This window comes from Trachurus japonicus, chromosome 8, assembly GCF_045865225.1.
Source record: "Trachurus japonicus isolate A0001 chromosome 8, Traja_1.0".
NCBI classification, from domain to species: domain Eukaryota; kingdom Metazoa; phylum Chordata; class Actinopteri; order Carangiformes; family Carangidae; genus Trachurus; species Trachurus japonicus.
In genome coordinates, this window is record NC_140914.1 from 3,692,669 (window position 1) to 3,719,184 (window position 26,516).

Genomic DNA, 26,516 nt, shown 5'->3' on the forward strand with positions numbered 1-26,516 from the left:
CAGTGAACCTCTCCTCTTCTCTCTGCAGTGATATTGAAATCCTGATGAAATCCTCTGCAGACTGACAACACAGCGACTCCCCGGACCCCCCCTCCCCCCCATCCCAGCCCCCCACCCCCAGTCTTCCTCCCTCTTCCTCCTCCTCCTGAAGCACTATATCGTTCTCAAGCGCCTGCACCGGATGAAAAACCACAAAAAAAAATCAGTTCCTCTTCTTTGCTGTTGTTTCTTGCTGCACGACGACGACGAGCATGGTCTGCCTGACGCTCTACCTCCCCCCCGACCCCCCCCTCCACCCCCCCACTGCTCCGCCCGCTGCTACCGACACGACGCCCCATCTGGATGTGGAGCGATGCATCGTTTCATCTCCTCCTCCTCCTCCTCCTCAGACTGTTTTCTCTATCTACATCTACACTTTCTCTCTCAACATGCGATGAACAAGTGTGTCTGTTGTCGTGGAAACGGACATCCGTCTCTATGGGAAGCTGGATTACTCCGGTGGTCTTCTCCGACGCGCCACCGCCGGTGCAGCAGCAGCAGCTCTGCAGCAGCAAACTGTGGGAGGAGGTGCTGTGCTGTTCACCTTTTGATGCCAAAAAGAAAAGAAAAAAAAGTAGAAACTTGAAACTGAGACGGAGGGAAAGAAAGAGAAAGAAACACGGACGGACGGAGCGACGGGTGATGAACTGATGAATAGTTGTTGTTGTTGGGCGCCGCACACACGTTCAAACTCCGAAGGTTCGACACAACGCCAACGCTGCTACGTCACGTCTGAGAACAGGAAGCTCGTTCCACAGTTCAACACAAACACACTCAGCGTCAGAGTTAAAAAGCCGCAACCGACCAACCAGATCAGATCCCTTGTGGACTCACCTGTGGACTCACCTGTCTGTGGACTAAAGGTCTAGGGCTTATTATGGGAAATAGGGTTAATTCCAGGCCACTGAAACAGTCGTATATAATTCAAATTCAAATGTATTTACAGTATATAGCACCATATCATGCAGAAGCAGTTCAGAGTGCTTTACATAGAGATATTACACTGCAAAACTCATTATCTTACCAAGAATATTTGTCTTATTCTTTTATTCTAGTCAAAATGTCATTTCTAGTCAAAACAAATCTAATTATACTCAAAAGAAGACTGAAATAAGTAGAAAAATCTGAGAGTGGAGCAAGTTTTTCTTTCTTATTACAAGCACAAAAAACTTGCTTTCACTGGCAGATTTTTTTTAACTTATTTCAAGTGAAAATTAGTTTGAAACAAGTGAAAATGATCTAAAAACAAGTTATTTTAAGTCGAAAGAGATTAGTTTGACTAGAAATTATACATTTTGACAAGAAATAAGACAAATAGCCTATTCTTGGAAAGATTTTTTGCAGTGGACAACATATTAAAAACAGCAATAGATACTAGGATACACAGAAGTTCATACACACAAAGAGATTTTAGGAAATGCACAGCTAAACAGAACAGAAAAGTCTTGTGTTTGGCTTTGAAGGAGCACAACGTTGGAGCATTTCTGAGATCATGTAGTACACTATTCAACTCTTTAGGTGCATAGATGATAAGGGCAAGGCAAGGACGTTTTATTTGTATAGCCCGTTTTTACAAACAGTTTGTCTCAAAGGGCTTCACATGGCATCATAACAACTTAAAGATCTTAAAGAAACAGAAGAAAAGCCAGCAGCACTCGTGTCCTTCTCATTGTGTGTTAAGCGCCGACGCAGTTTGCAATAAAAAACAATGAGAAGGACACGAGTGCTGCTGGCCTTTCTTCTTTTTCTTTAAGTGCAACTTTTGGCCATGCACCTCTTCAGTTTGTTCCTGAAAGTTTTTTGGAGAGTGCGTGTTTTTCTTTGTTTTGAATCATAACAACATCCTCTGCCCTTTAGACCCTCACATCGACTGAGGAAAAACTCCATGGAAAAACCCTTTTAACAGGGAAAAAATTGGAGAAACCTCAGGGTGAGCAACAGAGGAGGCCATGTCGCCTGCTTTGGTAAAGCCTCTGGGCACATGGAGGAGATCTCTACTCTGTGAGCTGAGCAGTCCACCAGTAAGGATTGTGAGCTGATAACAGGTCAGATAGCTACTGTGGAGCCAGACCGTTAACTGCTTTATAAACCAAAAGTAGTATTTTAAATTGAATTCGGAAGACAACAGGGAGCCAGTGAAGGTTGCGGAGGATTGGATGGAGTCATGTGGTCTGCTCTTTTTGTCATGGTTAGAACCCGTGCAGCTGAATTTTGGATAAGTTGTAATCTGTGGATTGTTTTGATTGGAAGACCCATAAACAGAGAGTTACAGTCATCAAGCCGGCTCATGACAAAAGCATGCATGGGTTTATCTGAGAGAAAGCCTCTAATCCTTGAGATATTTCTGAGTTGAAAAAAGGCAACCCTAGTGTAGTAATGTTGCTGATATGGCTAATCTAAATAATATTCTATGTTGTTGTTGTAAAAGTCTGAGTTAGAGACCTGTCCACCTCTGTGTGAACATCTGGCCAGAAGCTGCAGTTAAAGAGGCAGAGGGACGTTGTGTTGTGTTGTGTTGTTGCTGCTGCGTTGTGGTTTGTGTGGACGTCTAAGTGCTCCTGTGTTGTAGCTCCTAACAGATTGGAGTCGAGTCTCTGATTCAAACCTATTTAATTATTCTCCCTGACCACACACACACACACACACACACACACACACACACACACTCTCTCTCTGAAGGGCAGAGTGGTCCTTCCTTCCATTCATCGAGCTGGTTAATGTTACGTTGCGTATGAAGTGGAGGATCGGGTTCAGTTTGACTTCCTGTCTCATTCCTTTCTCCTCCTGAAGGACACAGACACAGGTTGTTGTTGTCTCTGTCGTGTATTTGGGTCGTTTAGTTTAATTTAGAAACGTTTATTTGATATTAAAATAACAAGTGGGACAAAGTCGCAGTCACACAACAGACAGACACTGTTTTTTCTTCCCTGTTAATGAAATACAGAGATTTTAAGTCATTTTAATAGTTTCACATGAGCCTGAAACTTCGTCTAAATTGTAATGGACAGTTATTCTCCAGAGTACAGAAGCTGAGAGGGGTCAAACTCACACATATATTATTATTACCTGCAGCTGACTGATCCAATAAAAAATACACTGCAAAAACTCAAAATCTAACCAAGAATATTTGTCTTATTTCTAGTCAAAACAAATCTCATTCTACTTAAAATAAGACTCATGACATTAAAAGCAGCTTGTTTTTAGACACTTTTTACTTCTTTCAAGCAGATTTTCACTTGAAATAAGTAGAAAAATCTGATAGTGGAGCAAGTTTTTCTTTCTTATTACAAGCACAAAAAAACTTCCTTTCACTGGCAGATTTTTCTACTTATTTCAAGTGAATATTAGTTTGAAACAAGTGAAAATTATCTAAAAACAAGTTAATTTTTAGGTGATGAGTCTTATTTTAAGTGGAAAGAGATTAGTTTTGACTAGAAATGAGACATTTTGACAAGAAATAAGACAAATATTCTTGGAAAGATTTTGAGTTTTTGCAGTGTAGAGCAGATTTCAAAATAAAACCAAATCCTGCAAAGTTGTTGGTCCAGGTGGTGAGGGGGCGGGGCTTAGTTGTGACATCACAAAGTGACAGGAAGTCCTGACGGCTGGTTTTAAGGCTCAGTTTCTGAATACAGGCTGTGTGCATTTCTCTGTGGACTGAGGCTTTGATACTTTCACAGTATGTTTTATTTTAATTTTAATGCATATCTTTATTGAATTTTGAATCATTTGTCCAAAAATATTTTGTCACTTTCTCAGTGTAATGCTGCGTTCATAACAACTCGGAGGTCGGGATTCCCAACTCGGAAATTTCCGACTTCCGACATCATTGCGTTCACGCTGCAGGAACTCGGGAGAAAAAAAAACATGGATACCTGAAGGAAGTTTGGCATATTGTGGCTCATAGCTGAATAGGAAAAATCACTGCAGCAGTAAATGATGTTTATTTTGGAGGAGAGGAGACGCTGCAGATGAGTGCACATATAATGTCACAGCCTTGATAACAGTTAAACGTTATTTCCGTCACATACGAGGAACACAATTTCACATCATACAACAATCACAGCTTAATATAAACGTATTTTATATAGGCTACTGCAATAATACACAAAAATATGCATTCAAACCTCAACAAAGAACTTAAAATGTCTAAATTCTAACTGTTTAAGACGAGGGCTGCCATGTTTTATTAATGTTGTCGTGACGTCAAATCGGAAAGTCGGAGTTCTGATATGATACCCGAGTCCCCGACCTGTAATTTCCGAGTTCGACGCCGTTCAATTCATTTTTTACAACTCGGAGCTCGTTTGTTTTCCGACTTCCGAGTTGTCTTGAACGCAGCATTAACGTACCGAGAGAAAGATGAAATGTGTAAGACACAGGTTGAGTCCACCGATGATGTAAACCCGGGTGCAGCTCTGAGGATCTTTGTCTGTTACGGCTTTTTAACGAACCCTTGGACTCTGGCTCCTGATTGGACGAATGTAACCATCTCAGTGGAACGCTCTGGACCAACCGGGTCGAGTTCTGGTTCTGATGCAACTCATTCAAAAAAAACTCTTGAAGACACTTTCACACGATGTGAAGAACCACGTTTCTCATCGAGCTCGTCAGGTCCTCGTCTCGTCAGAGCCTCGATGTGACGCTGTGCCAAACGCCGGAGTGTGTGTGTGTGTCTGTGTTGTGTGTATGTGTGTGTGTGTGTGTGTGTGTGTGTGTGTGTGTGTGTGTGTGTGTGTGTGTGTGTGTGCTGATGGACACTCTGAGGACGGACAGTTGGGGTGTTTGGACTGTGGCGCTGCTCTGGTGGACGGACTGACTCCTCCTCCTATAGCCTATAGCATGTTTACAGTATTTAGGAGAGCACCAGCAGAGCAGCACTGTGTATGTACATATATGGTATGAAGCCCCGCCCCCTCACTTCCTCCCTCTGCTGCAGCGTCATGGAGACCGTTCTGTTGGTTTGTTTGTTCTTTAGAAAACATTGAAGACGAAAGGTTTGAAGCAGCGACACGTTTGAACTCTGCACCAATCAGACGGCGTCGCTGTGTAGAGGCGAGGCCACATTTTTAAATCTTAAAGGATAATAATTACCGTTTTTTTTAACAATCTGGACCTTATTTCTAGCATAAAATCCGATCATTTCCTCCCCCAGATAACTTTGGTGTCGTTACAAGTGGTTGTGATGAAATGAGCTCCAGCCGAGAGGCGCGTATATCCGTATAATAGAGTCTACAGGCTCTAAATAACACATTATCTGCAGAGAAACTCCTTCATTTCACCAATACAGGGTTCCTACGCAAGTATGGAAAGTATGGAAAAGTATGGAATTTGGTTTTATACATTTCCAGGTCTGGAAAAGTATGGAAAATGGAAACTATTGTATGGAAATATATTTATCTTAATACTTCTCTGGGTTTGGTCTCATCTGAAGTTATTTGGGTTAATTATTTCGTATGCGCTATTATACCTAGCTACAATCTCCAGGAAATTATTTGGTTACATAATAGCATACACAATAATGAAAACAAATGATAAATTGCATGCTTTTTTTCATATTATGCACATCTATTTACTCAAATATCACAAATAATTAGAATTTTTTTACAGAGAAATCCGGAAATTAGGGTCTGGAAAAGGTATGGAATTTGGAAATTTCAAATGTGTAGGAACCCTGCCAATATTTAGTTCTGATAGGCTAGTGCTATTCCCCTCTGAGTCCGGGGTTAGCTGTTATCAACATCCGGGGTCTGTAGGTTGACCTACTATCTGCTACTGCTAATGCTACGGTTCGTTTCTGCGTGTTTCTGACTCGTCAGAACAAAATGAGCAGCTGGATGAAGTTCAGCTTCCACAGTCTTCCTCTCCTCAACCTGGACTCACTAAAGCTCCGGCTAGTTGAGATAAAAATGGACCCGAATGCCGAAGCAGAATGATTATTATCAGAATGAGCCGCGCGGCGCTCAGAGATGACATCATCATGCAGGTCAGAGGTCAGTAGGTCAACCTACAGACCCCGGATGTTGATAACAGCTAACCCCGGACTCAGAGGGGAATAGCACTAGCCTATCAGAACTAAATATTGGTGAAATGAAGGAGTTTCTCCTCTGCAGATAATGTGTTATTTAGAGGCTGCATTCTGCTGCCCTGTAGACTCCATTATACAGATATACGCGCCTCTCGGCTGGAGCTCATTTCATCACAACCACTTGTAATTGAAATTATCAGATTTTATGCTAGAAATAAGGTCCAGATTGTAAAAAACGGTTATTATCCTTTTAAAGTTTCCTCTGTTTCTTTCCGTGCGTTTCCTGACCACTCACTCACCTTTGGGGGCGGAGCTTATGACGACCTGAATGTTGACGTGAAGATGCTGTTTTACAACAAACAGTTCCATTCACTCTGGTACAATGTGAAGCTGCCCCCCCCCCCCCCCCCCACCGTCCCGTCCTGTATGTAGCATGCCTGTTAATCGTCCCGTTATGCACCAGTCAGATGAACTGAACGCTCAGCGCTCGGCGTCGCTTCCTCTCCGCGGCTCTACGGACTCTGCCTGCGCTACCTCTCACGTCGCTTCACCGCTCCGACTGTTACAACTCAAGATTTACTTTGTTTCACTGCTGCAGCGTAAATAAATACCTGTAAATAAGAAACCTCCACTTCAATATGAACACAGAACACACACAAACACTTGTATTGTGTTCATATATATTGTTTACACCAAGAGATGAAAAGTTCTGAGGAAGATTCAGCAGCAGAAACTCTTATTTTGAAAAGAAAATGAAACATTCATTGACATAATTTGTGCAAAGTTGGGATGTTATGTCCAAAATGAAATGATATTTATATTTATATAATATATAAACCATCACGTCGACTGTTGTTTAGTTAATAAATATTTATATATTTTGGATTTTATTTAGATTTTACATTTCTTATGGTGACATTTTAACATTTTACATCATTCAAACTTCACAATTTAGGACATTGTTTGGACCAAAACTGGAAATGAAATGGCACAATAGTAAAAGATCATTATATTATTATCAATTATAGATGAAATATTACTGGATATTAAACAGATCAGTCTTGTTTATGTAATAATATAACATATTTAATCATAAGGTATAGAAAAGCTTTGTGAAAATCTTCCCGAGGACTTTTCATCTCGTCTCTGACCGAACAAACTTTAACTCCTGTTGTTCCGATTATTCTTTATTAGTTAGTTTGTTTGTCGTTGTTAGTTTGTTTATTTATTTCTTGCTCTGGTTTCTCATGTTCCTTTCTTTTGTAAAAGCTCTTTGACACCTGATCTTTGTATTTTTATATTTCTCCTCTCATCCACCGGATCTTTTGTATCACATGGTATTATCTACTGTTTGTAAGTTAACGCTGCTGCCTATAGTAATAATAACCTGCTTCCTGCTTGCTTTTTCTACCCGGCCGGGCAGTGGGACGCTGTAAGCATGAGGTCACTGCCACCACTCCTAGTATTGATTATTGATTATGGATTGCCGTCACCAGACACTGGACTCTTTGTGCCTGTGCATGCCTTAAATCGACTGCCTACAGAATGACACTAAACATTTATCAAAGACACTGTTGATCCTGATGACTGATGTGGAGTATTGATCATGTTTGTTTGAAGGGAAATAAATAAATCCCAGTTAAATACACACACACACACCAACCCCTCCCCCACTTTGGAGTCTCTGCATTCTGATGAATCATCGCTGCGTCGTCTCATTGCGCTCATTCAACCAAACACTGGGTTTAATCACACGGGTGGAAAGTTTGTAGAAAACTTGATGAATCACTGACGCTGAAAAATATCAGAAATGTACAAGAGTGAAGTCAACACAGATGTTCTCTGACATCAGTCCTTTAAATAATAATAAAAAAACAGATTAAAACCAGGAGATTAACTGTTAATAACATGTTAATAACAAAATACTAGAAGCTGAAAATTATGTAACACTTTAATTGAAGGTATCATCATCATAAGAGTGACATGACATATTATGTCAATGATGCCATGACGTTGTCATTAAAGGGATAGTATCATTTTTTAAAAGTGGGGTTGTATGTTCTACAAATAGCCCCTAAGTACTTTAATTGCAGTAGAAGACTCTCTGCACTCCTCCCGTTAGCAACACCAGCCCATAATAGCCCTGCCCAGAGATTTACAACATACAGTGTTGTGAACAGACCCAAAGAAACGGCCTATTTTCGCGGCCTAAAAGAGGTTTTACCTGAAAAAAAATACACAGTTCCATTGTTCACTATAATATAATTTTTTCCAGCCCTTCAAAGTGCAGGAAAAACACAGTTTTTATTTGGACCTAACCAACTGCTGATCGGCGGGCGCTAACCCTGGGCGGAGGGATACGTGAGTTGGTTAGGTCCAAATAAAAACTGTGTTTTTCCTGCACTTTGAAGGGCTAGAAAAAATTATATTATAGTGAACAATGGAACTGTGTTTTTTTTTTTCAGGTAAAACCTCTTTTAGGCCGTGAAAATAGGCCGTTTCTTTGGGTCTGTTCACAACACTGTATGTTGTAAATCTCTGGGCAGGGCTATTATGGGCTGGCGTTGCTAACGGGAGGAGTGCAGAGAGTCTTCTACTGCAATTAAAGTACTTAGGGGCTATTTGGAGATCATACAACCCCACTTTAAAAAAAATGATACTATCCCTTTAAGTGTCATTCGGTTAACCCTAACCCTACAAAAAACGAATGACATTAAGTGTAACTGAAAATTCAATAAAAATGAAATAACAATATAAATGTATAGCCTAATATACAGTAAATGTAAAAAAGAAAAAACCTAAATTATGTTGTAATTGTTATATATCTATATAGTGACGGCTGCTGAGCTCAGTCAGTTTCTCATTCTCTGCTTTTATTTTCTTAACCGTCTTAAACGTCTTAACCTGTGTCTGTGTGTGTGTGTGGATGCTTTTATTTTGAAGGGTTTGTTGTTTTATTTAATGTGACATGAAGGAATTCGGGCAGCGACAGACTCGACCAGGGAGCGAACACACTTTCTTTTTTTGCTCCTTGTTTCCAGGATGAGAGAGAGAGAGAGAGAGAGGGTTGTCACGGCAACCGTCGGCAAGGGAGTGAGAGAGAGGCAGCCGGAGATGTTGGGACGGGGCAGAGGAGGAGGAGGAGGAGGAGGAGGAAGAGGTCTGGTTCCTCTCTGTTAATAAAAGATCTCTCCTCTCCTCTGCTTCATTTGAATTTTAGATTGCTATAAATTATGAAGCGACCGGTTGCCGTGGCAACGGGAGGACAGATGAGGAGACGGAGGGGAGACGAGGAGAAGAGGAGAGAAGAGAAGAAAGTGTTTGTGTGAGATGAGATGAGATGGGGAATAGACGGAGGGGGGGAGGGGTGTTTTAATGCAGGTGGAGGAGAGAGAGAAAGAGAAAGAGAGAGAGGAGGTAAACAAACAAAAACAGATGTTTTACCTTCACGTTCAATTTTCTTCTTTTTCCAATTTAATCAAGTTCAATGAATCACAACCTGATGGGTCACATGACCACACACACACACACACACACACACACAGGGTCGTTGCTAGGAATTCTGGGCCCCCTTAAAGAATACTAAAGTGGGCCCCTCCCCCTAACTTTTCCTTTTTTTTTTCTTAGACTACATATGTATTATCATTTATTATTTAGCCTTCTTTGTTTTGATGCTAATGCAGCATTACACTGCAAAAACCCAAGTATCTTAGCAAGAATATTTGTCTTATTTCTACTCAAAATGTCATTTCTAGTCAAAACAAATCTCATTCTACTTAAAATAAGACACATCACATTAAAAGCAGCTTGTTTTTAGACACTTTTTACTTATTTCAAGCAGATTTTCACTTGGAATAAGTAGAAAAAATCTGATAGTGGAGCAAGTTTTTCTTTCTTATTACAAGCACAAAAAACTTACTTTCACTGGCAGATTTTTCTATTTATTGTGAATTTAAGTGAAAATGATCTAAAAACAAGTTCATTTTTAGGTTATGAGTCTTATTTTAAGTGGAAAGAGATTAGTTTTGACTAGAAATGAGACATTTGGACAAGAAATAAGACAAACATTCTTGGAAAGATGTTGAGTTTTTACAGTGTACTATGAGTATTAGTTATGGTCTTACACAGAATAAATCAGTCATACAAAGATTAGACTACTGGGGTTTTTTATGGGCCCCACTGGGCGCTGGGCCCCTAGAGTTATCATCACCTTTCTCCCCTATACAACGGCCCTACACACACACACACACACACACACACACAGTGGTGGACAGTAATGGAGTAAATTTACTTGAGTACTGTACTTAAGTAGGCCTACATATCCAGAGGATTTGTACTTTACTTGAGTATTAGATTTCTTTGGTACTTATTACTCTTACTTGAATACATTTCCAAGACAAATATTAGTACTTTTACTGGAGTTAGTTAGTAGGAAGGCCCTTTTTTTTTTCTAAAATCCTATTGGACACAAGCTGTGTTTGTCTGTGAAGGAAACCCTAACCCCTAAAAGCAGCACATCAGTGCAGCTGCTTTCAAAGAGTTCATTCTCACTAACAAGAGTTAAAAGCTCCTTACATTCATTTAGAAACAATTAGAGTCATCCATTGATGTTATTTGGATACTTAGGTACCTTTAAAAGCAAGTACTTTTTTACTCTTACTGGAGTAACATGTCGACTGAGCTACTTTTACTTGTAACAGAGTACAATTTGACCAGTAGTATTTGGTATTTGTACTCTTACTCAAGTACTGGGGTGGAGTACTCTGTCCATCTCTGCTCACACACACACATCCTTGCACTTCTATCTTAGTGAGGACATGTCATTGACATAATGTATTCCCTAGCCCCTAACCCTATAACCTTAACCATCCAAAACAAATGCCTAAACTTACTCTTACTTATTAATTATAACCTAAAATCTTAACGTCCTCAAACAGCCCTTGGAAAAAGTGAGGACCGGCCAAAATGTCCTCACTTCCCAAAAATGTCCTCAGTCTGTTGGTTAAAAACTTGTTCCGGTCCTCACAACGTAGCATGTACAAGAACACACACACACACACACACACACACCCTGGATGGAAACAACACTGAGCAGTTTCAGTTTCGTCTCTTTAACTTTTTTAATTGAAGCAGTTTTAAACCTTTATGGAAACGTTTACATCTGTAAAAGTGAAAATTGACCCATAGATCTATCTATCTATCCATCTATCCATCCATCCATCTATCATTCTATCTATCTATCTATCTATCTATCTATCTATCTATCTATCTATCTATCTATCTATCTATCTATCTATCTATCTATCTATCCATCTATCTATCTATCTATCTATCTATCTATCTATCTATCTATCTATCTATCTATCTATCTATCTATCTATCTATCTATCTATCTATCTATCCATCCATCCATCCATCCATCTATCATTCTATCTATCTATCTATCTATCTATCTATCTATCTATCTATCTATCTATCTATCTATCTATCTATCTATCTATCCATCCATCCATCCATCCATCCATCCATCCATCCATCCATCCATCCATCTATCATTCTATCTATCTATCTATCTATCTATCTATCTATCTATCTATCTATCTATCTATCTATCTATCTATCTATCTATCTATCTATCTATCTATCTATCTATCCATCCATCCATCCATCCATCCATCCATCCATCCATCCATCTATCATTCTATCTATCTATCATTCTATCTATCTATCCATCTATCTATCTATCTATCTATCTATCTATCTATCTATCTATCTATCTATCTATCTATCTATCTATCTATCTATCTATCTATCTATCTATCTATCTATCTATCTATCTATCTATCTATCTATCTATCTATCTATCCATCCATCCATCCATGCTGTTGACAGTAATGAGTGTGGCGACTCCCTCTCTGCAGCTCCACAGCCGTTTATTATGGGTCAGAGAGAGGAAATGGGCTGAGCCGTAACCGTGGCAACGCGACACGTAAACAACAGGGCATCTTACAGTGGAGACACACAGAATGATACAGTAAACAGAGAGGAAGAGGAGGAGGACGAAGGTGAAGAGGGAAGAAGGAAGAAGATGGAGAAGAACGATTTAAACCCATGTAGAGATAAAGTTTATTTGTCATTAAACAGATTTTTGTTAGTTTGAGATAAAATAGGTTGTTACGATTAATATTTTTATAGATTTAATTTTATAGGTATGTATGTATGAATGAATGAAAATGTCTATGTTCATGTGTATGTACTGTATGTATGAAAATGTGTGTGTGTGTGTGTGTGTGTGTGTGTGTATGCATGTAGGTAGGGATGAAAGTATTTATGTATGGAAATATGTGTATGAAAAAGTTTGTGTTTGTACGTATGAAAATATGTATGTATTTATGAACGTATGAAAATGTGCATATATGTATGTATGAAAGTATGTGTATGTATGAAAATGTGCATGTGTGTGTATGTAAATATGTATGTATGGAAGTATGTATAAATGTATGTATGAAAGTACGTATGTATGTATGTATGTATTAAAGTATATACTGTATGTATGTATGAAAATGTGCATGTGTGTGTGTGTGTGTGTGTGTGTGTGTGTGTGTATGAACATATGTATGTATATATGTATGGAAATGTGTATGTATGCATGGAAGTGTGTATGTGTGTATGCATGCAAATATGTATGTATTCTAGTATGTGTATGTACGTTTGTATTACTGTAAATATGTATGTTTTGTTTGTATGCATGTATGAAAATATACATGTATGTATGAAAGTATGAATGTAAGTGTGTATGTATGTATGAATGAAAAAGTGTGTATGTATTATGTATGTATGAAAGTATGAATTACATATGTATGTATGTTTGTTTGTGTATGTAAGTGGTATCTATGTATGTATGAATATGTGCATGTGTGTGTATGAAAATGTGTATGTTTGTATGAATGAAAAAATGTGTGTGTATGTAACTATATACGTACCGTATATAAGTTTATGTATGCAATATAACTTTATTTATATAGCACATTTAAAAACACAACTTTACAAAGTGCTTGACAAAAAACAACACAAACATATAGAAACCATAGAAGACAAGTCACAACATACCATAATACTGTAAAACCATAGGAGATGGACACAGACAGCATGAGAACCCAACAACACACTGAGACCAGGATGCAGGTAATTACATACGGGGGTATACATGATAAAAGGAGATTAGAATGTATGTATGTATGTATATAAGTATGTATGTATGTATGTATGTATGAATGTTTATATGTATGTATGTATGTATGTATGTATGAATGTATGTATGTATGTATGTATGAATGTATGTATGTATGAATGTATGTATGTATGTATGTATGTATGAATGTATGTATGTATGTATGTATGTATGAATGTATGTATGTATGTATGAATGTATGAATGTATGTATGTATGTATGAATGTATGTATGAATGTATGTATGTATGAATGTATGTATGTATGTATGTATGAATGTATGTATGTATGTATGTATGAATGTATGTATGTATGTATGTATGTATGTATGAATGTATGTATGTATGTATGAATGAATGTATGTATGTATGAATGTATGTATGTATGAATGTTTATATGTATGTATGTATGTATGTATGTATGAATGTATGTATGTATGTATGAATGTATGTATGTATGTATGAATGTATGTATGTATGAATGTATGTATGTATGTATGTATGTATGAATGTATGTATGTATGTATGTATGAATGTATGTATGTATGTATGTATGAATGTATGTATGTATGAATGAATGTATGTATGTATGAATGTATGTATGTATGAATGTTTATATGTATGTATGTATGTAAGTATGTATATATGTATGTATGTGTGTATGAATGTTTATAAGTATGTATGTATGTATGAATGTTTATAAGTATGTATGTATGTATGTAAGTATGTATGTATGTAAGTATGTATGTATGCATGTATGTAAGTATGTAAGTATTTAAGTATGTATGTATGTATGTATGTAAGTATGTATGTATGTATGAATGTATGTATGTATGCATGTATGTAAGTATGTAAGTATTTAAGTATGTATGTATGTATGTAAGTATGTATGAATGTATGTATGTATGTATGTATGTATGTATGAATGTATGTATGTATGAATGTTTATATGTATGTATGTATGTAAGTATGTATATATGTATGTATGTGTGTATGAATGTTTATATGTATGTATGTATGTAAGTATGTATATATGTATGTATGTGTGTATGAATGTTTATAAGTATGTATGTATGTATGTATGTATGTATGTATGTATGAATGTTTATAAGTATGTATGTATGTATGTAAGTATGTATGTATGCATGTATGTAAGTATGTAAGTATTTAAGTATGTATGTATGTATGTATGTAAGTATGTATGTATGCATGTATGTAAGTATGTAAGTATTTAAGTATGTATGTATGTATGTATGTAAGTATGTATGTATGTATGAATGTTTATAAGTATGTATGTATGTATGAATGTTTATAAGTATGTATGAATGAATGTTTATAAGTATGTATGTATATATGTATGTATGTATGTATATAAGTATGTAAGTATGTATGTATGTATGTAAGTATGTATGTATGTATGTATGTATGTATGTAAGTATGTATGTATGTGTGTGTGTGTAAATATGTATGTGTGTATGTATGTAAGTATGTAAGTATGTATGTATGTATGTATGTATGTAAGTATGTAAGTATGTATGTATATATGTATGTATGTATGTATGTATGTATGTATATAAGTATGTATGTATGTAAGTATGTATGTATGTATGTAAGTATGTATGTAGGTAAGTATGTATGTATGTGTGTAAGTATGTATGTGTGTGTGTATGTATGTATGTATGTAAGTATGTATGTATGTATGTATGTATGAATGTTTATAAGTATGTATGTATGTAAGTATGTATGTATGTGTGTAAGTATGTATGTGTGTTTATAAGTATGTATGTATGTATGTATGTATGTAAGTATGTATGTATGTATGTATGTATGTAAGTATGTATGTATGTATGTAAGTATGTATGTATGTATGTATGTATGAATGAATGTTTATAAGTATGTATGTATGTAAGTATGTATGTATGTGTGTGTGTAAGTATGTATGTGTGTTTATAAGTATGTATGTATGTAAGTATGTATGTATGTATGTATGTATGTATGTAAGTATGTATGTATGTATGTAAGTATGTATGTGTGTGTGTGTAAGTATGTATGTGTGTTTATAAGTATGTATGTATGTATGTATGTAAGTATGTATGTATGTAAGTATGTATGTATGTATGTATGTATGTATGTATGTAAGTATGTATGTATGTATGTAAGTATGTATGTATGTATGTAAGTATGTATGTATGTGTGTAAGTATGTATGTGTGTTTATAAGTATGTATGTATGTATGTGTGTAAGTATGTATGTGTGTTTATAAGTATGTATGTAAGTATGTATGTATGTGTGTAAGTATGTATGTGTGTTTATAAGTATGTATGTATGTATGTATGTGTGTAAGTATGTATGTATGTATGTATGTAAATGTATGTATGTATGTAAGTATGTATGTATGTATGTATGCATGTATGTGTGTAAGTATGTATGTATGTGTGTAAGTATGTATGTGTGTTTATAAGTATGTATGTATGTATGTATGTGTGTAAGTATGTATGTATGTATGTAAGTATGTATGTGTGTTTATAAGTATGTATGTATGTATGTAAGTATGTATGTATGTGTGTATGTATGTATGTATGCATGTATGTATATAAGTATGTATGTATGTATGTATATATGTATGTAAGTATGTACCTATGTGTGTGAACATGAATCTGCTGCTTCTTCATTTTTTGGTGAAACATTTTTTCCTTCTTGTTTCGACCTTGACGGGTTCTGAGCCTCGGTGTGAAGCTGCTGCTGTTTCTACGACGATGCCAACCATGATGATGATGTCACTGAAAGGTGTGAAAACAACAAACCTTCTCCAGTGTGTGTGTGTGTGTGTGTGTGTGTGTGTGCTGCAGGTCTGAGATCAGTTTGACTGGAAATGACACAACAGATTCAAACTGTTTGTACTGCACCAGTCTGTCTCCACGGTGACGCCCAGCCATTTATTTACACTGCCAGTAATTCAGAATGAGCTGAAATTGATGTCAGTCACATTTAAGATGAAACAAAGAATGACTTTGTTAAAGGGACATTGTGTAGGAATTCCTCCCATCTAGCGTTGTGGTTGTATATCACAAGCAACTCAGTCGTATTTTTCATGCTGCATTCACCTGAAATTGGGCAGACGGCAGACGGACAACAGCCGCTTACCCGCTCCATGTAGATATGAATGATATGAACGGCTCATTCAGAGCTGAAAGGAACACTTCACTTTGTTGATGGAGGGATTACTGATTAATGAAAAACAGACTGAAGAACCAAATAATCCATTTTCATGAATAGACAACAGGAGAAGTTACACAATGTCCCTTTAACCCTCCTGTTGTCCTCCTCCTGAGTCAAGGAAGGAAGGAAGGATGAAGGGAAAGATGGAAGGAAAGAAGGAAGGGAAAAGGGAAGGTAAGATAGAAGGAGGGAGGGAACAGATTGGGTTAAAAAGGAAGGAAGAATTAAGGACGAAGGGAAAGAAGGAAGAAAGGAAGGGAGGGAGGGAAAAGGGATTGTGGAAAGAAGGAAGGGAAAAAGGAAGGAAAGAAAGATGGAGGGAGGGAACAGATTCGTTCAAGGAAGGAAGAAAAAGGAAGGAAGAAGGTAAAGAAGGGAGGGAACAGATCAGGTCAATTGGATCAAAAGAGGAAGAAAGTAAGGACAAAGGGAAGGAAGGGATGAAGGGAATAAGGATTGTGAAAGAAGGAAGGGGAAAAGGAAGGAAAGAAAGATGGAGTGAGGGAACAGATTCGTTCAAAGAAGGAAGAAGGGAAAGAAGGGAGGAAAGAAAGATTGAGGGAGGGAACAGATCAGGTCAATTGGATCAAAAGAGGAGGGAAGTAAGGACGAAGGGGAGAAAGGAAGGCAGGATTGTGAAAGTAGGAAGGGGAAAAGGAAGGAAAGAAAGATGGAGGGAGGGAACAGATTCGTTCAAGAAAGGAAGAAGAAGGAAGGAAGGAAGGAAAGAAGGATTGTGGAAAGAAGGAAGGGAGAAAGGAAGGATGGAGGAAGGGAACAGATTGGGTCAAATTGACCCATGAGGACAACAGGAGGGTTAAGAAAGTTTTTGTTTGTGTTTGTTTTAGATCGTTATAAATGTGTCTTTAGTTTCTCTTAAAGACACAAGTTTCTAGTCTGAAGTGGATCTTCAGCTTTAATCTCATTGGCCAACAGATCCAGAGTGTCCATGGCAGATCTCTGATGGCCGAGGCCAGAAGATGAAGAGGAGACTGTATGAGAGGAGACAGCTGGAGAGAATTAGAGTCAACCTTGAGGATTAATTATCCTCCTCTGACTGAATTATCTGATCGATGAATTGGATTAAAACGGAGCCTCCTGCTGATCTGCATCTGCTTGGCTCCCGTCCTGACGTCCCGATGTCCCTCTGATACCTGACGAGGGGACGGACCAACACGCAGCTGAGACTCAGTCACAGCAGCTCAAACACATTTCACCTCCATCACCTCCTACGGTGGCCCTGAAGGCCCAACTCACTGCTGCTCCACAAAACTCAGATCCATTTTCTGTTTGATGCTTCAGTTGCCTCAATGAAATTCGAGTTTTTGAGTTTTCTGTGCTGACCGAGTCCCGACTGTTACCAGCCTATGGTGTAATAAATAAACATTTATGTACGGATTATAGTTTTAATTTACCTTTGTCATTGTTTATATAATCATATGCAGAATGCAGGACTTCTGACATGGGGTCGGGAATTACAGTAACAATTTCCTTTTCCACTTCTTGGGGGCGCCACAGCTTGATTATGAGCACAATTCTGAAGTCACCATTGGATTCCTTGACAAAGAAAACATAGGTTTGGCATGTTTAATTGAGTTTCTAGGTTGTTTAGAGGCCAAGATAACTGAAATTCTGTATTTTATGGCGCCCGTTTTGAAATTCCAAAATGGCCTCCATACAGGTGTCTGTGTAAGTGGCAACATTGGTTTTTGGAATCCCCAAGGTCTGCAGATTCCAAAAATGTATAGGTCAACAAATCCCCCCAAAATTCCCACAAAAGTACACAGTGAACCTGACTACACTTGAGCATTAGACGTTTATTAGACGTCTAGTCGAAGTTTAGACCAAAATTCGCCCGTCTATTATCGTTCTATATTTTAGCCCAAACCTAGATGATAGAATTGAATCAATTAAATATTAAATAAAAAAAACAACTGTAAGTTATATAAATGATGGCCAAATGTTGGATTAAAACATTTTTAACAGTCATTGATCAATGTACAGTGTAGTTTATATTTAGACTTGAGTTAACGTCTATTCTTAGACCAAATCTAGACGATTGAATTAAATAGGAATAATAAATACTGACCAAAAAATAACTGTAGGTTGCACAATGGTGTCCAAATATTGGACTAAAATAATCTCAATGGCCAGTGATCAATATACAGTAAAGTTTAGATCTAGCCTTGATTTAGAGGTTGAATCAACGTCTAGATTTAGACCAGGTTTAAACTATCAAGTTATCTTTATTTTGGAAAAGACGTTCATAATTTCAAAAGTTAAAGTTTTTTTTACCGTGTTAGTTTGCGTGTAACCTATATTCACACTGACACACACACACACACACACACACACACACACACACACACACACACACACTTAAAGCAGCATCCTGAGCAGCAGAGAGCAGCTCAGTGAGGCTGCAGCTCCCTCTAGGGGCCGACTGCAGGACTCACAGGACAAAGAAAGAACCTGTGAATAAAAAGGAAAATAAATGTGGAAATAAAGGAAACTTTTTATTTTACTCTGTTGGTTTTTTTCTCTATTTTATTGTTTTATTTTATTCTGAGTTCTTGAATGTAAATCTCTTTGAGCAGCGTTTTATTCTTGTAAGTTCCCATAATAATAATAAATCTAGTTTATATTTATGTAAGTGTTTTGATCATGTACATTCACAGATTAATTTGAGTTGAAATGATGACATCACAGAGGACATGATGATGTCACAGAACAGCAGAGAGGGGGCGTGGCCTCCAGCTGCAGCACTTTATTGACTTCACACAGTTTGACTGTAGAAACATCCAACATGCTTTAAGGCAGAGTAAGGAAGACCATCACCATCATCACCTTCATCATCTTCATCGTCTCGTTACCACGGAAACAGAAACATTCAATGTCAGACATGTAAACATCATTGTAGGCACGACTTCTCCTTCTCCTTCTGAGTGCAAAACTAAACGTCTAATTAAACATCACCTCATCTCCACGGTAACGCAGCTGCAGCAAACGTCTGGTTTCTTTGTTTTGACTACGACTCCCAGGATGCATTTCACCGACACACATCTTAAAAAATTTGGTCTTAAAACTAGATTTGAATTGTTTCAAAGCAAAGAAGCAGATGTTTTCTACCACAGCTGTTCATCTTTGGTCCAGATGTTTGATATAAAACATGTGTTTCTATAGCAACTGCAGCATCTTCAGGGTCAGAGACAGACACACTCCTCCTACTGGCCCTGGCCCTGGCCCGGCAGCGCCCCCAAGAGGCCGTTGGCGGTGGTGAACAGGTTGATGGGCGACGAGCCGTCGGTGATGAGAGTCGACTTCAGACCCAGAGCCTGAAGCATCTTCACCTGGAGGAGACAAACACTCAACTTTATTTATAAAGCCCTTTAAAACAACCACAGCTGAAACAAAGTGCTGTACATAATGGAACATATGGAAATAAGACAATTAGAAAAGCAACAAAACAATCTTCAATTTAAATAAAACAATTCAAAAAATAAAAACCAGTAAAAACAATAAATAAAACAGACCATAAAACACTAAAACAGACACACAGCGGGTTTAACAGGTGCAGCTCTGTGATATTCAGCGATTGGTCGTTCCTACGGACTTGTGGAAGCGATGTCGTCTAATATCCAGTTTATTCAGTCAAGTCTAATGCTGCATTCACATGGAGTCTGGTAAACGGCAGACGGCATGCCGGACTCCATGTTAGTGGACGAGAGAACGACGGTAAAACTTGGGGGAGGCCGGCAAAAAATACCGTCGACGGCAACGGCAAACGGCAATGCCGTCCCGAGTTCAAATATTTTAACTTTTGCCGTCTGCCGCGCGGTAAACTCAACCGAACGTGACGTGTGAGTACGAGTATGTTGACGTTGCCATAGCAACATGGTGATGTTAATAATCTAATTAACTGTAATCAAAATAAAAATGACAATTATTCTAGCCTGACAAGCCAAACTACATCATGAACATGTCTAGTCTGGCAACGAGCGGTAGACCTCAAACTGCCTCTGCACCAATAGGGCGGCGCTACGACCAATCAGAGCAAAGAGCAGGATGACGTTAGCCCGACAAGCCAATTAAAATGTATGTCGTCATGGCGTTAAGCCGCCCAACGACTCTCTAAACAGATAGAGCGCTGTGATTGGTCAACACAAACGGTGTTTGAGACTCAAAAAGTTCCTATGGCTCGTTTCTAGACCCACCTACGGAGCAAAGAGATCTGCTGCTGCTAGGGGGCAGAGAGATTTCTAGGCTACAAGTATTCCAAAAACAAGAACTAAATCCAAGATGAACCAGAGTCAGAAAACATCAGCTTAGTTGTCGTTTTCTTAGAGATTAAAAAAACCTGAAAAACTACAACTAAGACTAAATAAAAACCTAGTCAATTCCTCGAAAATAAAATCACTTGTTCAGCTCACTAAAATGTTGCCATAGCAACATGGTGAGACATCTTGCCGTTGTGCCGCGCCGTCCCACAGTTTGTTTGTTTTTACCGTTCCGTCCAGCGGCATTTGCCGTTTACCGGACTCCATGTGAACGCAGCATTAGTCAGACGCCTGAGAACTGACTTTTCACTGCAGCTTTTAGACAAGAAGTGGACTCAGTGTTGTTAGGAGGAACTCTGAGAAGTTTGATGAACAGAACCAGGTCCCATCTGTCTCTACCAGCAGCAGTAGTAGTAGTAGTAGTAGTAGTAGTAGTGGTACCTGTAGTTCTGGTCCGGCCCGGGCCATCTCCTTCAGGGTGTCGCTGCCCAGACTCTCCACCAGCTGACTGAACCTCTGGCTCTCGATCTGAGCCAGTCTCTCCTGCTTCTCCACCTCCAGCCGGTCCATCTCCTTCTTGTAGCTCAGCTCCTGCTCACGAGCCTTGGACAGCCGCTGCAGCTCCGCCTCCTGCACACACACACACACACACACACATTAATGTAGCTGCCGTTCAGCCTCACACACGGGGGGCGGGGCTTGTGAAGATCAGACATGCTGCTGGAGGTTATTTTATTCTACCCATATGCCCTTTAGAATTATGTTATAGACCGAATCTCCTTGTTGTTTACATTCTACTTCCTGGTAGAAAACCAGCACGTAATTTGAATGAGATCAATAGTAACGAACGAGAGTTTAGCTATATATCATATTTTTCAGGCCCTATCACCGTTTAGACAAATCTGAAATGATTGAAGAAACATCACTATTTCTGTGTGTGTGTTTTGTGTTGCTATGTGTTGTATTTATTCAGTTTGGGGGAATCACAGTGTCTAGAAAGCATCAGTGGCTCAGCTGACAGGGACAGCTAACGGTAGCTAAGCTAACGGTAGCTAAGCTAACGGTAGCTAAGCTAACAGCGGTAGCTAAGCTAACGGCAGTAGCTAAGCTAACAGCAGGACGTCAGCTGTTAAAACCCTCCCGTTGTGGGACACGACATGAAACTACTCCAGTTAGCTCAGTCATGTTGGAACTCAGATATCCGCTGGAGAAAATATTTTTTCATGGAGCGTTTATTGAGTCACTGAGTTATTAAAGTTAAACAGGTAGCTAACCGTTAGCCCGGCTAATCTATGATAACCATGACTAATTACAAAAATATGCACACGTAAATAGTAATGTTTGTCCAATCATTGGTTTTATAAACTTTACAAACATCAGATTAGTCTAAACGGTGATATAGTAACATGAAAAATGAGATATAGCAAAACTCTCGTCCGTCACTATTGTTCTCATGCTGGTTTTTCTACCCGGAAGTAGTTGTAAACAACAAGGAAATTCGTCCTATACAACAAAGAAACAAGGTTAGTTTTAAAATGAAACTAAGAGATTATTATTTCGATTGTAATTTTGACCATTAGTAGCCTATATTTGTAAACTGGGTCCTGGTATCCTTGTTGTGTAGTGATTAAATGTAGGAGCGGGTTATATAGCCTATGTTAAGTATTTGTCTTGGATGTTTTGTTTTGTATGTGTATTAAGTATGTGTTTTCTGTGTATTTTTGTTTTTATGTATTAATGTGTTGTGTGTTGATGGTTTGTATTTGTCATTTATTATGATGAAAAGACCCCAGGAAGAAAAGCTGCTGCTGCGTGGCTAAAGGTAACGGAGATCTAAATAAACTAAACAAAACAAAACAAAACAAAGCAGACGTACGGCCTCGATCCTCTGAGCCTCGGCCTTCAGCTTGGCCTCGTTGACGGCTGCTTCTCCCTGGATCCGAGCCGCCTCGGCCCGGGACTGAGCCTCGGCCTTCGCTGCTCCGGTGCTCTCCACCGCCACGCTGACACACACACACACACACACACACACACACACACACACAGTCAGAGTCAGAGAGCAGGACTCGCACACTGTGGCTGCACTGCAAAACCCAAAATCTCACCAAGAATATTTGTCTAATTTCTAGTCAAAACAAATCTAATTCTACTTAAAATAAGACTCATCACATTGAGTAGCTTGTTTTTGACACTTTTTACTTCTTTCAAGCAGATTTTCACTTCACTTCAGAAAAATCCGACAGTGGAGCAAGTTTTTCTTTCTTATTGCAAGCACAAAAAACTTGCTTTCACTGGCAGATTTTTCTACTTATTTCAAGTGAAAATTAGTTTGAAAAAAATGAAAATGATCTAAGAACAAGTTCATTTTAATTTTTTAGTCTTATTCTAAGTGGAAAGAGATTAGTTTAGACTAGAAATGAGACATTTGGACAAGAAATAAGACAAATATTCTTGGAAAGATTTTGAGTTTTTGCAGTGTGGTCACTCAGCAGACGGTGGTGGTGCGTTCAGGGTCACCTCTGAGCCTCCAGCTCCAGCAGCTCCTTCCTGGCCCGCTCCGCCTCTGCCTGGTCCATGATCTTCTGACGCTCCAGTTTCCCCCGCGCTTCCTGCTCCAGACGCTCCGCCTCGTGTCTGCACAGGACACACAGCAGCATCATCATCATCAGCATCATCAACAGCATCCTTAAAGCCTCTTATGTGCATAATATTAAACATGTAAAAATAATTAGAAATCAGTTTTCATCCAAATTCAAAAGATTTGTCTTTTAAGTTTTTGTACATTTTTGAAATTGGGTTTGATCTATCTATCTATCTATCTATCTATCTATCTATCTATCTATCTATCTATCTATCTATCTATCCATCTATCCATCTATCCATCTATCTATCCATCTATCCATCCATCCATCCATCCATCCGTCCATCCGTCCATCCATCTAGATTCTATCCATCCAACCAACCATCCATCCAATCAACCATCCATCCATTCATCCAATCAACCAACCATCCATCCATCCATCCATCTATCCATCCAACCATCCATCCATCCAATCAACCATCCATCCATTCAACCATCCATCCATCCATCCATCCATCCATCCAATCAACCATCCATCCAACCATCCATCCAATCAACCATCCATCCAACCATCCATCCATCCAATCAACCATCCATCCATCCAACCATCCATCCATCCAATCAACCATCCATCCAACCATCCATCCAATCAACCATCCATCCATCCATCCATCCAACCATCCATCCATCCAATCAACCATCCATCCATCCATCCAACCGACCAACCATCCATCCATCCATCCAACCATCCATCCATCCATCCATCCATTTATTCATCCAACCATCCATCCAACCAACCATCCATCCATCCATCCATCCATCTAGATTCTATCCATCCATCCATCCATCCATCCATCCATCTAGATTCTATCCATCCATCCATCCAACCATCCATCCATCCATCCATCCATCCAATCATCTATCTATCTATTTTTTTATTGGGCTCAAACATATTTGACTGTTTCTAAACAGCAAAATCAGCTGTTTATAAACAGTTTTCTAATAGTTCACTCAAACCTTTGATGATGAGACACTCAACTTTGATATAATATAAGTATTTTTACTATTTAAAGCCACGTTTCCAGAGGCTTTAACAATATACAGCAAACAGTGTGTGTGTGTCCATCCATCCATCCATCCATCTATCGAACCATCCATCCTTCCATCCTTCCAACCATCCATCCATCCATCCATCTATCAAACCATCCATCCTTCCATCCTTCCAACCATCCATCCATCTATCAAACCATCCATCCTTCCATCCATCCAACCATCCATCCATCCATCCATCCATCCAACCATCCATCCATCCATCCATCCATCCAACCATCCATCAAACTGACCATCCATCCATCCAACCGACCATCCATCCAACCATCCATCCATCCATCCAACCAACCAACCAACCGACCAACCAACCAACCATCCATCCATCTATCTATCTATCTTTTTATTGGGCTCAAACATATTCGACTGTTTACAAACAGGTTTTCTAAAAGTTATTTTCACTCAAACCTTTGATGATGAGACACTCAACTTTGATATAATATAAGTATTTTTTACTATCTAAAGCCACGTTTCCAGAGGCTTTAACAGTGTGTGTGTGTGTGTGTGTGTGTGTGTGTGTGTCTCTGACCGTGCGGCGGCCTCCTGGGAGTTGGTGGTGATCTCGATGGCGAGCTGCACGCTCTTCTGCAGAGCGTCTCGTGTCCTCTGGTCGACCGGCTCCACAGACTGGATGTCCACGCTGCTGATCACCAGGTTGTTCTGGCTGAACCGCAGCGTCGGCCGCACGGACATCTTCTCATCGAAGCCAAACACCGCAGAGCAGATGATCCGGATGGAGTTCTGGAGGAGGGGAGGAGGAGGAGGAGGAGGAGGAGTCAGGGGGGGGAGGAGGAGGAGGAGGAGGAGGAGGGAGGGAGGGAGGAGGAGGAGAAATGGGAGGTATAGGAGGTTGAGGAAGAGGAGGAGGCAGAAAAGGTGGTAGAAGAGGAAGAGGAGGAGAGAGGAGGAGGAGGGGGAGATGGAAATAGGAGGAGGAGGAGAAAAGAGGAGGAAGAGGAGAGAGGGGGAGGAGGGGGGAGGAGGAGGAAGAGGAGAGAGGAGGAAGAGTCAAGGGGGGGAGGAGGAGGAGGAGGAAGAGTCAGGAAGAGGAGGAGGAGGAGGAAGAGGAGGAGAGAGGAGGAGAGAGGAAGAGGAGAAGGAGGAGGAGGAAGGAGGAAGAGGAAAAGGAGGAGGAAGGAGGAAGAGGAAGAGGAAGAGGAGGAGGAGAAGGAAGAGGAGGAGGAGGAAGAGGAGGGGGAGGAGGAGGAGGGAGGGAGGAGGAGGGGGAGGAGGAGGAGGAGGAGAGAGGAAGAGTCAAGGGGGGAGGAGGAGGGAGAGGAGGAAGAGAGAGGAGAACGATAAAGAAGAAGAGGAGGAAGACAAGGGACAAGAAGGAGGAGGGGGGGATGAAGAGGAGGGGGAGGAGAAACAGTCAGGAAGAGAAGAGGGGAAGAGGAAGAGGAGGACAAGGAGGAGAGAGGACAAGGAGGATGAGGAGGAAGAGGTGGAAGAGTAGGAGGAAGAGAGGAAGAGAGGAAGAGGAGGAGGAGGAAGAGGAAGAGAAAGATAAAGAAGAAGAGGAGGAAGACGAGGGACAAGAAGGAGGAGAAGAGAGAGGAAGAAGAGGAGGGAGAAGAGGGACAAGGAGGAGGAGGAGGAGGAAGAGGAGGGAGGAGGAGAGAGGAGGAGGAAGAGGAGGCAGAAAAGTAGGAGGAAGAGGAGGAGAGAGGAGGAGGAGGGGGAGGAAGAGTCAAGGGGGGGAGGAGGAGGAGGAAGAGGAGGAGGAGGAAGAAGAGGAGGAGGAGGAGGAGGAAGAGAGAAGAGGAGGAGGAGGAGTCAAGGGGGGGAGGAGGAGGAGGAGGAAGAGGGAGGAGGAGGAGGAGGAGGAGAAGGAGAGGAGGAGGAGGAGGAGGAGGAAAGAGGAGGAGAAAGATAAAGAAGAGGAGGAAGAAGAGGCACAAGAAGGAGGAGGAGGGGGAGAGATGAAGAGGAGGAGGAAGAGGAGGGAGGAGGAGAGAGGCAGAGGAAGAAGAGGAGGAGGAGGAAGATAAAGAAGAGGAGGGACAAGAAGGAGGAGGAGGAGGAGGAGGAAGAGG

At 39.7% G+C, this 26,516-nt stretch overlaps 2 protein-coding genes across 6 annotated transcripts in view; one reads left to right on the forward strand and one right to left on the reverse strand.

Annotated features, from left to right (window-relative positions):
* Window positions 1-112, forward strand: part of LOC146982359 (uncharacterized) — an 8,993-nt gene extending 8,881 nt beyond the window's left edge. The window contains exon 4 of the mRNA XM_085783374.1: window positions 29-112. Within this exon, the coding sequence (XP_085639500.1) occupies window positions 29-45 (17 nt within the window). The 3' untranslated portion in view covers window positions 46-112. The remainder of the gene's footprint in view (window positions 1-28) is intronic.
* Window positions 1-26,516, reverse strand: part of mvp (major vault protein) — a 204,868-nt gene that overhangs the window by 158,700 nt on the left and 19,652 nt on the right. For 4 of the 5 annotated variants that reach the window (XM_085783351.1, XM_085783350.1, XM_085783349.1 and 1 more), the window contains exons 12-16: window positions 25,010-25,221; window positions 23,310-23,426; window positions 22,669-22,795; window positions 21,234-21,422; window positions 19,234-19,865 (exon numbers count right to left, since the gene is read on the reverse strand). In XM_085783351.1, coding sequence (XP_085639477.1) covers window positions 19,740-19,865; window positions 21,234-21,422; window positions 22,669-22,795; window positions 23,310-23,426; window positions 25,010-25,221 — 771 coding nt within the window. In that variant the 3' untranslated portion in view covers window positions 19,234-19,739. Of the gene's footprint in view, window positions 1-19,233; window positions 19,866-21,233; window positions 21,423-22,668; window positions 22,796-23,309; window positions 23,427-25,009; window positions 25,222-26,516 lie in introns of those variants that run through there. The other variant, XM_085783348.1, reaches the window with a different exon arrangement.